Below are 12145 nucleotides of genomic sequence, written 5' to 3'. Positions count from 1 at the left end.
CATCTCTCTCTTCATACTGAAAAATGATTGCACCTGTGGAGAAGGTAGCTAGCAGTTACTGGGTTTGACACATTAGAACTTAACGACATATAATGATGTGAACTAGCAAGAAATCATTTAATGGTTCCTTCTGGCTTTAAACTTATGATTTATTTATATGCAATATTTGTAGGAGTTTTTCAGTGCTTGTGCGGTTGCCTTAATTATAGGAATGTATGCTGTGTCAGCTCACTCTACACAGCAAGGTTACACAAGGTAAAAAAACCAAAACAAAATTAAAAGAATCCTTCGTGATCTTCCTATACCACAACTTCCAGTAATTCCCAAATTAATTGACACTATGACTGTGCTTAGAAAGGCAGATGAACAATAGCCACACTTCTGATTGCTGTCAGAATAAATCTAAATAATAGTATAGTATCTACTTGTATGCAGTGGCGGTACTTAAATTGCTTACTTAAGTAGTTGTATCAATTCAGAAATGTGCGAGTTTTGCCGGTATGGATGGACTCAGTGGGCAGCCTAATACTCCGGAATTGTAATGTCTCTGTATGTAGGCCAGGAAGTAATTCTTTGATAATCAGATACTTTTTTGCGACTAGCTGGGAGCAACATCCCTGTGTACTTTGTTCTGGCAGATCTGTTCATGTTTGTGAAAAGCTATGTCGTTCAGACTTCTAAGTACAGCGCACAAACACATTTAATTCTGCTACACTAGAATGTATTTGTGCCTGCTCAGTCAAAATGCTAATGAAGATGACTCATTTGTCCGCAATCAAAGTGGCATCGTAGGTCATTTACATATAAGGACATTTTAAGATTTTTCTTTCTAATTTTTCTGCATTGTTTTGCTTTTATATTCCCAAGTTGCATTGAATTGTAAGAAATATCTCATTTACTTCTTCAACAGTTATTCGTAAATTTGCAAGTCTAGCTGTAGAAGCATACACATTTTTCAGCATGTGGACCGGCATTAGGTACCAAAACACACTGGGATACAGTGTGGAAGGCATGAGAGGCGAAAGCTGCTGTATTCACAGGGTTTAGGCAAAAAGAGCAAAGTTTGCTTCAATTCTTACGTTGCATCAAAAGTTTAGGACTTTCTGTCTGACACAGGCCGTTGGAAGTAACTGGAATTTAACCCACCGGCAGGAAACGTTTCTGCTGTGACTGAAGCATTTGAGAAGAGTGGGGTGAACTTCTGGCACTTCCCATTTAGCACCAGATTAACTGTTTGGAGAAAGAGCATTTTCAAATACGAGTGCGAGTGGCTGCCCGTCAAATAAGCTCCACAAATAGAGCTTTACAAACAGCCCTCAGTGGGGCTGACTAGTCACTTATACTGACTAAATTGCACATTTTCAGAATTGCGATGCTGCTGGATTGTGGACAGATTACAAATGTTTAAGTACGGATTATTTGTTTTTATTCAGCAAACCCACAGAGGCTTGCTTTCAACACAGAAGTGTTTCAGTGTTAAAGCAAGACAATGACTTGGTAGGCAGGCATGAAGGGTTTCATTGTTGAAATGGATTCAATTTGAATAAAAAGCTCCGGGTTTACCCTGGTGAAGCATGTCCAGGATGTGCTGGATTCCCCTGGATTGATTCAGAGATCAGATTGCCTTTCTTTCACTGTAAACATATATTTCAGCGTAGAGTCACTTCTAAACTGTCCAGTAAACCCGGTTTTTTTTGTTTTCCTTCAGTGCTAGCTTGGGTGAAACGACGTCTGCTTGGTGTCATCATGGGGAGAGCTGCTCAGCTTTGTTTTCTGCAGTGTCCCTAATAAGATGACCGTGGCACATCTTTGGAACTTCTTGAAACATAAGGGTGATGAGCACAGTCAGTTAAAATATAAACCAAGTGCTGGTACTTTTAAGACAGGGGAAGGAGGAAATATAGGTAAAACTTCAGTCAGATTTGAAAACATGGATTTCCAAAATAATCAAATACGTAGATTAATCTTTTATTATGGTAAACGACTAAACCCTGAAAACCCTTTTGAAAGTTCTCAGCCTAAAGTATGTAAAAACTTCTTTCCAGAAGTGCAAATGTGTGCTGTAGATATCGAGAGATTTTTCTGATGTGCCAATTCGCAGGGCAGGACCTGCAATAAGGAGGTGCTGCTGGAGGTGCTGGGTGACGTTCGTGTAAAAATGTGCCCTTTTCACAGCTGGAAAGGAAGGGCAACCCTTTCTGTGTAATTTTACCTGACAGCTAGGGTTCGAGGCCTACCTAAAGAGAGTTATGCAGTGAAAAGACAGAATCATGAAGGAGGCTTTCCATCCCGACGGGAAGGTTGTAGGAGAGCAATGGTGTGACCACGACGCTGTCAGTCAAAGTTAGAACCGAGGGAGCACATAGCTGTGTGAACAGGGAAAGCAAGAGGAATTTTCGAGCCCTGGCTCAGGCAAGTTCATACAAAAGTTGGCAGCGGAACTATATCGGTAGAAATCGCACTGCCGACTAATATAACTGCGTTAGCAAAACCCACCGTATCGGCACAACCGAACTGGGCCAGAAGGTCCTTTTGCTAATAGTTTGTTAATTGTGGGACCACAGTGATTCCTTTACTGTGGTATTAAACTGCAGCGCTGCCAGGGGTGTTTCTGGGATAGCTCCACCAGTAATGCCTCTTCGGGCCCAGCCCGCTCCTGAGGAGACAAAAAGGGAAATAATGGAGAACTGTGCCTTCAGAGATTGCCTTTTCCTCTTAGAAACACTTCTGCCGTTGAGCTTTTCCGATGATGGATGTTGAGATGAAGTCATTGTTTGCGCTTCAGAGCATGGCTGAGGTCAGGAAGAGGGGTGTGGAGCCACCAGCATGGTGAAAGCCAGGGACAGTTGGGCATCTTTGGTGTGGAGCTGGTAATTAGTAATAAAATTATACAAGAAGAAAGAAGAGAAGGAGCAAGGGGCAGATAATTGAACCTTTGGGGAGCCTACAGAGGAAGGATGTTGGCACTGAGCTAAAAGTAATTTACAGAACAGAGAAACAGTTGTTAGATAACTAGGAGCAAAAGCGTAACAAGAAGAGGCAGGGATGCACAGAGATGGTGCTGGAGAGGGGAGCCAGGAGGAACAGGAGATGCGCGTCATTAAGAGCAGCGCTCCTATCAAAGGCTGCTTTTATCACGAGGAAACATAGCCAAAATAGAAAACAAACAAAAAGCCCAAACAAAGCAAAAATTACTCCAGTCGGCCCACCTGGCAGTTTCTTTGAAGAGGGTATTCGGGGTGGGCTGGGTGAGGGGCATCCTGCAAAGACCTGTCCGATGCTTGCGGGTGTCCGTCAGGGCAGTCGGCAGCATCGGGCTCCCTGCCCGAGCCACTGCAGCGTGACGTGGGCCCGGCTCCTGCATCACCCGCTTACAGCGTGCTTTGCTGTTTCCTTCCCTACCGGCGCTGGCCCCAGCGTGTGGGATTCCTACAAGCTGTAGTTTCCACCGCTACCGTATCACACCCAGTGAAGATGAGAGGTGTGGGGGTGTGGGCACCCACTTGTGTGGCTTGGGGCGCATGAGAACTTGGGAATACAGGACTGCTGGTGGGCTTGGGATAAAGACATTTATGTGAGGTGTTTGTTTCGAACATTGCTGTACGTGATAATCTCACTCCTGGGCATTGGTGATTTCTGCAATGAATAAGTGGTCCAAAATAAGTTTACATACAGTGTAGGGCTGTTCAAACTCCTCACTTCACTATTTATTACACAACCAGATTAATTTTGTTCCTTAATATTGTTCTGTTATAACTGTACCGTGACAGGCATTAACATGCAGCACTTACTTCCTTAAGCTTTTTCTCCAGACACAAAAGCTTTTCTGTATCTTCGTTACAGCATAGTTCTATCAGAAGGTTTTGTTTCTTTACAAGTCAACAACGCTACTGTTGGCCTGTAATTTCTCTTCCTCCCCCCCTCCATTTTAGTACCACGTACCCAGGAGCAAAATGTGCTTGCTTACTTTAATATTTTCATATGCAGCAAAGTTTCCACAAAGTGCAGTTGTCATTTTTCAAACCTGAGGTTGTTCATTCAAGAAATGCAGACAACTTCCTGTGAAGAATACGTCATCCAATTCTCATTCTTTAAATGGTAAAGTTTAATTTAGATCCATATTTATTACACATTTTTTCCTTGTATTTTCTCTCTCTTTTTTTGAACAAATATGAAAAACTTGGTTTTTCTCTCTCATGCTGGAAAAAAACCCAAACCAACACACCACCAAAAAACTTCAACAGCGAGCGTCATACCCTTATACGAGGTTTCTGCCCCACGGTGATTAACCTGGCGCAGAGCATCATGTTTTCAGTCGCCTGGGTGCTGGTGGTGGCTGGGTGCTGCCAGCCCTGTCTGTTGCACCCAAGGAAGTAGCACCACGATTCAAGCCTGGGTCAGCGCCAGGTGCACCCGCAGCCTCTGGCAAGGTAGGCAGGAGGAACATGAGTGTTGCGTCCTCAAGAGCTGCAGAACGGGCCTTGTCCCCAGGGAGGCAGGGGAGCCCACGAGCAGAGCCCCTCACTGGCCTCCCCCACCACAGGATTTTTTTCCATCTTGAGAAACATCGTGTCTTTCCACCTCCATGATGAGGTATAAAACTCTCTGGATGTGGTTTCCCCAAAACAAAAGACACGTCTCCAACACAGTGCTGAAGAGAGGCCATGCTGAAGCCTTTGTGAGATGTTCAGAAAAAGGAAACCTATTGTCCGCCTGACCATCCCGATGTGTGACAGGTAACAGCAGGGCCTCTAGGTGCTGCCTGGACACTGGGAGCACGGGGTGCAGCACTTGATGCCAGGGACTACAGATGCTGCTTCTGCCCCCAACCAGTGCAACGCTCGGGGTGCCAGCACTCTGCCGACGTCCGCCTGTCCCCGCTGGGACTCGCGCTGGGACTCGCACTGCTCTTCCGTGGCCCTCCATACCTTTTAAAAGGCCTTTGGCACATGTTCTAAGGCTAAATAATGGTGAGCGTCCTCTTGTGCAGCCTTCTGCTTCAGAAGGCTGCTGTGGAAGGAAGCTGGACCCTCAGGAAAAGGTCTCTCATCATTGCAAGCCTTTTAAAAATTAACTTTGGCCTGAGGGTTTCTATTCACAGTTGCGCACGGCACCGGGGCTGCATCTGCGCAGGAGCAGCTCTGCAGCAGCAGAGCTGTGAAGGGAAATGGTTGGTGCAAATGACCCAAAGCCCACGCCACACATGTTTGGAAAGAGGTTATTCTGGACTAGTTCCCCAGCTGGACACATTATGTGCATCCCAGACAGTATCTTCCCGTTTAGTTTTATCCAGAAGGAATCATAAAGTCACAGAATCATTTGGGTTGGAAGGGACCTTTAAAGGTCATCTAGTCCAACCCCCCTGCAATGACCAGGGATATCTTCAACTAGATCAGGTTGCTCAGAGCCCTGTCTAACCTGGCATTGAATGTTTCTGGGGATGGGGCATCTACAACCTCTCTGGGCAACCTGTACCAGTGTTTCACCACCCTCATTGTAAAAAATTTTTTCCTTATACCCAGTCTAAATCTACCCTCCTTTAGTTTAAAACCATCACCCCTTGTCCTGTCACGTCAGGCCTTGCTAAAGAGGTTGCCCCCATCCTTCCTATAGCCCCCCTTTAAGTACTGGAAGGCTGCAATGAGATCTCCCCGTACCCTTCTCTGCTCCAGGCTGAACAACCCCAGCTTTCTCAGCCTGTCCTCGTAGGAGAGGTGCTCCAACCCTTGGATTATTTTTGTGGCCCTCCTATGGACCCGCTCCAACAGCCCCATGTCCTTCTTGTGCGGAGGGCTCTGGAGCAGGACACAGCGCGGCAGGCGGCGTCTCACCAGAGCGGAGAACAGCGGCACTGGTAGAAAACAGTTTGAATCTGCTGAGTGTGGTTGGTGTGTGCCCAAACCAACAGCATGGGGGGACAGCTGGGAGAGTCACTTCAGAAGTGTGCTTGAGATGTGACTTGAGACGTCACCCAAGGAAGATCCTGGTCTGTGTGTGGGCCTCTGATGTCCTCCCTCTGGTGGGTCTGAACAGTGTGTAACATCGCATGTAGCCTGCCGCCTCAGAAAGCGGATTTGGAGACTTCATGAGCCCTGTTCCTCCTGACTGAGCAAAGCGCTTTGAAGGAAATACGCTTGTTGCACCAGGTGAAAGACACTTTGAAACGGATTCAGCTGTGTGTAACCGCGCGGATTTGAATTGCGGGAGTCACCGTTCCCCGTCCTCACCGGAGAGACCCAGCCATGCGTGGCGCGGGCGGAGACGGCTCCGGCCTCCCCTCCCGGCGCCCACCGCCCCTCGGAGCGGCCAGGGGGGCGATGCGCGGTGCCAGCCCCGGGCTCGGCCCCCACGGGGCGGGGGCAGGTGCGGGGGGCGGTGGCCGAGCCCGGCCGGGAGCTGCCCCCCGCGGGGGCGCGGCACCGCCCCGCACCTGGGCCCGCCCCGCGGAGGAGGGGGTCCGAGGCGGCGGCGCCGCGCCGTGCCGTGCCGTGCCGGTGCGGCGGAGCGGCGGCAGCATGCCCTGGGGCGGCAGCGGCGGGGGCTGGGCGCCCTGAGCGGCGCCATGCGGGGCCGGCTGCTGGCGCGGCTGCGGCGGCGGCGGCGGCGGCTGCTGCTCGCCCTGGGCGCGCTGGCCCTGGGGCTCTGGGCCGCCTACCTGGAGCTGGTGGCGGCGGCCGGCGGCGGCGGGGCTCCCCCGGACCGCAGTGAGTCACCGGCGGGGCGGCGGCGGAGGGAGGGGAAGGCGGCGCGGGGCGTCCCGTCCCTCGGAGCCCGGCGCGGTCCCGGGCTCCCCGGGCGCTCGGTCCTGCTCGGGAGCCCGGCGGGTGCCGCCGCTCCCGGGCCGGCGGGTAAGCGGGGGTGAGCGGAGCCCGCCGCAGCGGCAGAGGGCTGCTGGCCCGCGGGGAGCCGCTGCCTCGGGGACGGAGGTGGGCTTCGTCCTCTGGGACGGAGGTGGGGGTGTGCGGGGGGGTATGTGCGTGTGTCACTTTTCTGCTTTCGCCCTGTCGCCTCTCAGCCTCCTCCCTGTCAGGAGACCTGTCAAAACGTGACCCTGCTGGAATTGCAGGGCCCGGAGTCACAGCTTTGTGGTGTCTCTTGTTCTTGGTGCTCTGGTGCTAACCTGGAAGGCAGCAAAGATGCTTTGAATATTGCTTTGATGAGAGAAGGAGTGTATGCAAAGGACGAGGGAATGCATACCCTGGAGACGCGCGCCACTTGCCTCCTAATGGGTTCACTTTGTGCAAACTTTTAGGAGTACAGCGGCGCTGATAGTAAGCGTGGCTACCTTCTTTTTTTTCCAAAGTAGAGGAAAACAGTTATTTCTATCAGTGTTGTGTGGCTTTTTATACTTCTTTTTTACAGTTATAAGAAAGTTTTGATTGGCCCGTGGTTTTGTAAAAGCCTATGGGGGGGTGCTGCTGCTGCTTTTAAAGTAAATTCAGTGCTTGGTGCCAATCTAATTTGATAGGAGTTTTTCAAATACATCTGACCATTTAACTTTCAATGCTTTCCAGCATCTTGGTCCCTTTATTACGGGCTGTCAACCCCCTGATTCTTACTCCCATGAGTCAGGCTTTGTTTGAGTCTTAAAGCTTTAGACTGTGGCTGTGCAAGGAGCTCCATGCATGTCTACTCCCACAAAGTCCATTACAGGACTTCAGCTTGTCCATTTGTTCCATATTATATGTGATGTTAAGGCTAAAAACACATGTTTATTGTTCCAACAGCGTAAGAGATCTGATTTTTTTGGCTAGGATAAATCCTCTAGTTATAATCTGCTTGTTATGCCTGGTGGAATTAGTTGGGGCATGAGAAGATGGGTTGCACTGTGAGTCTACTCTGCGTTACATCTTTCATGTGATCTAGCCAAGCCTCTTACTATGTGCCACTTTGCCCATAGCCCCCAAAGATCCTTAGACAAGACTGTAGAGGAATGTAGAGGACTTGTATGGTGCAGTAAGGGAGAAAACAAACCACTCAGAGGTATTTAAAATAGCGGTTATAAGGAGAGGGGGCCTGAGTCAGGTGTTGGGAGCCATACAGCTGACGGTCCTATCGCTGCCAGCAATGCAAAGGGAGAGGGAGGGCATGGGAGAAACAGGCAAAGAGCGTGAGGACAGAAGAGATGCTTAGGAACAAAAACAGCTTTTCTTATAAATGGGTTTCTTCCTCTTTGCCAACATGTATTTTTACATCTCTGTTATAAAAGTAATTCTGTTTTAAGACTGAAACAGGGAACAGTGACACGACTACAGTCTCTACCAACTAAAACAGAAGATGAGGAAAATAATTATGTTAAAGTTCAACTATATAAAAGTCCAGATTTTCCCAAATGCACCAGAGATGTTGCCGCCCATTGCACGCAGAAGGCATTTAAACGCTGCTGAAAAGGGTGGGAGGGTGAAACCCTCCGGCAGGCAGCTCCTCACAGCTCTGCAGCATCATGGAGGGAGAGCAGCTGTGCCCAGAGAGCCGAGGCTCCGTGGGCGCGCTGGGCACTGAGCACTGTGTTTTCCTGGCCTTACGGCTAACAGGAGGAAGGTTAATCTGTGACCCTCCCCACCTTTCCTCTTGCTCCAGTGCCTCAAGGACCCTGTTTTGTTTTAAGAGAAGTCAGAGTGAAAGACAAATATTATTTGTTTTCTTTTGGCTGTTAAAACTAACGTTTCCTTCTCTGGGGACTGGGGTGGCTGTGTTTGTGACTCCACGTGGTGACTTTCCAGAGATCCCAGGGAGCTGGCGTGGGAGGGAGTGACTCTCAGAACAATTAATACATTTCACCTCTCACTTCTGCATTGTTTTCTGTTGCGTGTCCCAGGTGGGAACCCTACCGTAAGTCACACCTGCGACCAACCAAGAGCTACCACCTCAACTTATCTGATGCAACAGCCTCCCCTAGTTATTAATGATAAAATTCAATGGCTGTTTAATGGGTAATTTTTCTGGGCAAAAGGTGAAGAGGCTCCCTCCATTGGGCCAGAAGGCTGTAGAGCTGCTGGGCGTGGAAGTACATCGCTGTTTCCATCTATGTTGGTAACAGTTTCTTCTTGCTTCCCTAAAAGATATTGGAGAACAGCCTGTGCGTGGAAAGATAAGTGCACTTCCTCTTTCCAGAGAGGTGAGCCTTCCTCTTGCAAGGCTGTAGGGAGTCACAGAAAATGTTCCCTTCCCTCTCAGCCACACGTGGGATGGAGCACAAGCAGCTGTGATTCCCCTGTGCTGCCCCTGCTCCGGGGTCTGCGCCTTAGAGCAAGTCTTCAGGTCTAGTGGATCCTCACCAGCTTTATGCTCCTCTACTCCCTTTCCCGCACCAGATCAGTCTGTGGTGGAGGAAGCAAATGTCAGATGGCCTGGGTGTGGGCGCTTGAGTAAGTGGTGCTTAAAAGTTGAGGCCCTGACTGTCCTCCCTTGATGTATATGCAGCTTTGCTATGCAACAAAGTTAAGCATGTAAATCAGTTTGGATGAAAGAGATAAAGGGCTTAGGAGAATATGCTGTAATCATCCATATCCGTTGGCTTCCATGGCGCTGCATCACTGTACGCTGGGAGAGGCTCTGGTCATGAGGTTCATTCTGCTGTAATGTTAAAGTCAAAGGTTGAGGGACCAGCCTGAGGTGCAGCATTCATGCTCAGTGTACCCTCAGGGTTGGGATTTGCATGTGCCTTAGTTGATCTGGGCCCCTTCCTAGCTGTCAGGGAGGTTTGGGATGGGCTGGACAGGGACAGGTGAGTGATAGCTTTCCTTTGAAGGTGATGCTGAAACAAGCAGTCAGTCTGGTTGAAAAAAACACTTTTTTTTTCTTGTGATGTCACTGCATCAAGGTATTCCTACATATTCTTCCCAGCAAGCCTTATTGGCAGGACTGTTGTCTCTCATGGGCGGGAGGGTATTTCTTTTTCTGTTGTTGTTGTGGCGCTTCCTTTTTTCCTCCCCTTTTTCCTTTCTTTCCCCTCCTCTGGTCTGCTGCCTGATAGGTATTTATAGGAATCTGAAGCATGTTTACAGCTGAGTGATGAAAAACAAGCAGGCTGATGCGAGTTGAAGATGGGCACAACTCTTCTCACATGAAGTGTGGCCTGTTGTCATCCAAAACAAGTTGTAACAGGCAGGGCACTGCCTCCCTGCCAAGAAACCCAAGCAGTTGGAGACAGTCTGTTTACTGCTGCTGCTGACAGGCTCTAACCTCTGTGGAGTGGGCTCTCCAGTGGAAATGTTTTTGTACTCTTTACTAGCTGCTACATAGCACACTTTGCTCCCTCAAGTGAGTGCTGGAGATGCGTAAACTCTCTTATTTCAAGGGTGAATGAGTTGTTGTGGAGGGAGAGCATACCAGCAAACCGCAGAGCAGCTGTGTCCGGAGAGCAAGTCCTGTACCCCGCCTTTACTGCTGTAACACCGTTGGCTTGGCAGCATGGCTGGAAGAGGCAAGGGCAGGGACAGACCTTCCTCAGGGAAGACTGCCCTGCCCCAAGACCCTGCCTCTTCCCAGAGCTGCTGTAATCCTCAGGGACCTCTTCCTGCTACCTCTGTTTTCCTCTTCTGTGCCCAGTGCCTCATCTCACCCGCCCATGCAGAAAGGTATGACTCTGAGGGAGCCAGGCTGGTGTCAGCAAGTCATGCTTGTGGACCAGGAGGCTGTGCAGTGATCCCCCTTTGCTTTAAAACCTTGTGTCAATGTAGTAAAAGTGAATCCTGATCCCTGAAGAAACTTGGAGGTGAGGCTGTTCCTAGCTGTTGCGGTGCAGACTCTGTTTTTTCTGGTGCAAAGACTGTGGTATCTCGGGAGACTATAAATCACTTGCACTAACTTCCTTTGTTGCAGGTGTGAGCGTCACACTGAGCCAGGCACAAGCAGAGTGTGCAGGGTTAGATTAGATTGCTGGGAGGTGCAGCTCGTAGAAACAAGGGATTGGAGGGCTGTTCTTTAACCTGCCTCTCCTGGCTGCTTCAACCTACCCCTTTTCTCAACGTTTTAGTGTTGTGTGCAGATAACACTAGGAGTGTGTTATCTTCCGATCTTGGATTGAGACAGGTGGTTTCTGTCTCACTACTAGTGTCTCAGACTGCTGCTTTTCTAACTCAGTACTGTGCAGTCCCACTCTGAAGTGGGAAATGGGAGGGGTTCAGAAGAAACCATGGAGATGCATGAACAGAAAAGTCCTTATGGCAAGCCCTCAGCCTCCCCAGCATGTACATCTTTAGTGTCTCTTTCCTTCCCCAGAAAATTGGTTTCTTAGCTCCCTACCATGGTGAGCTCTCTGGTCTGCAGGCATCCAGGCTACTATAAAGCAATGCGAGTTGCTTGAAAACTGACCCGAGTGGTGGTGTGAATGGGCAGGTGCATGTGTTTGTATGAGGAAAGTAGCTGGCAGAAAGCTTAAGTTACCTATTTAATGGAATGCATCAACTTCCGTCTCTAGGCTCCCTGCCCAGGCACCCTCAGAGCACGTATGCATATGGGTGAGCACACCTACGTATGCAGGTTCATTCGCATGCACACGGGCTGACTTTTGCAGTTGCTCACACGTAAGGTTACTTGCCTGTACATGCACAGTATCGCTCTTTTGTATAGCGAATTGCAGCAGACGTTACTGAATGCACATGGGGGGAGATGGGACCATGTGGCTCTGCATTGGTGGCTGGAATATCTATTTCCTCTCTGTTGAAACTGTTAACCCAGAGGAAAAATTAAACTAGGTATCACCCCTAAGCACCTCATTCCAACTGAAGAGAAGTGTTGGCAGCAGGGGAGCATCTGTATCATGAAGTTTGCATATGATATTTATGTGCTTTTGGAGGCAGTAGTGAAACCTTCACTCACAGGGACCTGTGCCAAGCAATGCTGCTCCCCAAAGCACATCATGGGCCACTATAGCTGCTGGGAGGAGGATGGGAACTGCTGGTGGGGCAGATTTTTCTCACTTCCAGGTGGTCTGTTCTGTCTCCCTGGAGGATAACCAGAAGTGCTGTCACATCTTGCTCTGCACTGGTGTATGTAAAGTGAGTCAACATCCCCAGGCCCATATTCACAGCACAGACCGCTATCACAGACTCAGCAGAGAATCCAGGGACACTGAGCAATTTGATTCGTGCTCTTGCTTGGTTTGTTGAGGTTCACTGACACAGCAGCCAGGGGTTGCCTG

The 12145-nt window shown here is 49.4% G+C and overlaps 1 protein-coding gene across 1 annotated transcript in view; it reads left to right on the top strand.

Annotated features, from left to right (window-relative positions):
• The first annotated feature begins 6478 nt into the window (after positions 1-6478).
• The window catches only part of B4GALNT3 (beta-1,4-N-acetyl-galactosaminyltransferase 3), a 70358-nt gene continuing 64691 nt past the window's right edge, over positions 6479-12145 (top strand). The window contains exon 1 of the mRNA XM_075116010.1: positions 6479-6704. Coding sequence (XP_074972111.1) covers positions 6563-6704 — 142 coding nt within the window. The 5' untranslated portion in view covers positions 6479-6562. The remainder of the gene's footprint in view (positions 6705-12145) is intronic.

The sequence above is a fragment of the Phalacrocorax aristotelis genome, chromosome 1 (assembly GCF_949628215.1).
Source record: "Phalacrocorax aristotelis chromosome 1, bGulAri2.1, whole genome shotgun sequence".
Classification (NCBI taxonomy): domain Eukaryota; kingdom Metazoa; phylum Chordata; class Aves; order Suliformes; family Phalacrocoracidae; genus Phalacrocorax; species Phalacrocorax aristotelis.
This window is presented reverse-complemented; position numbering and strand designations above follow the sequence as displayed.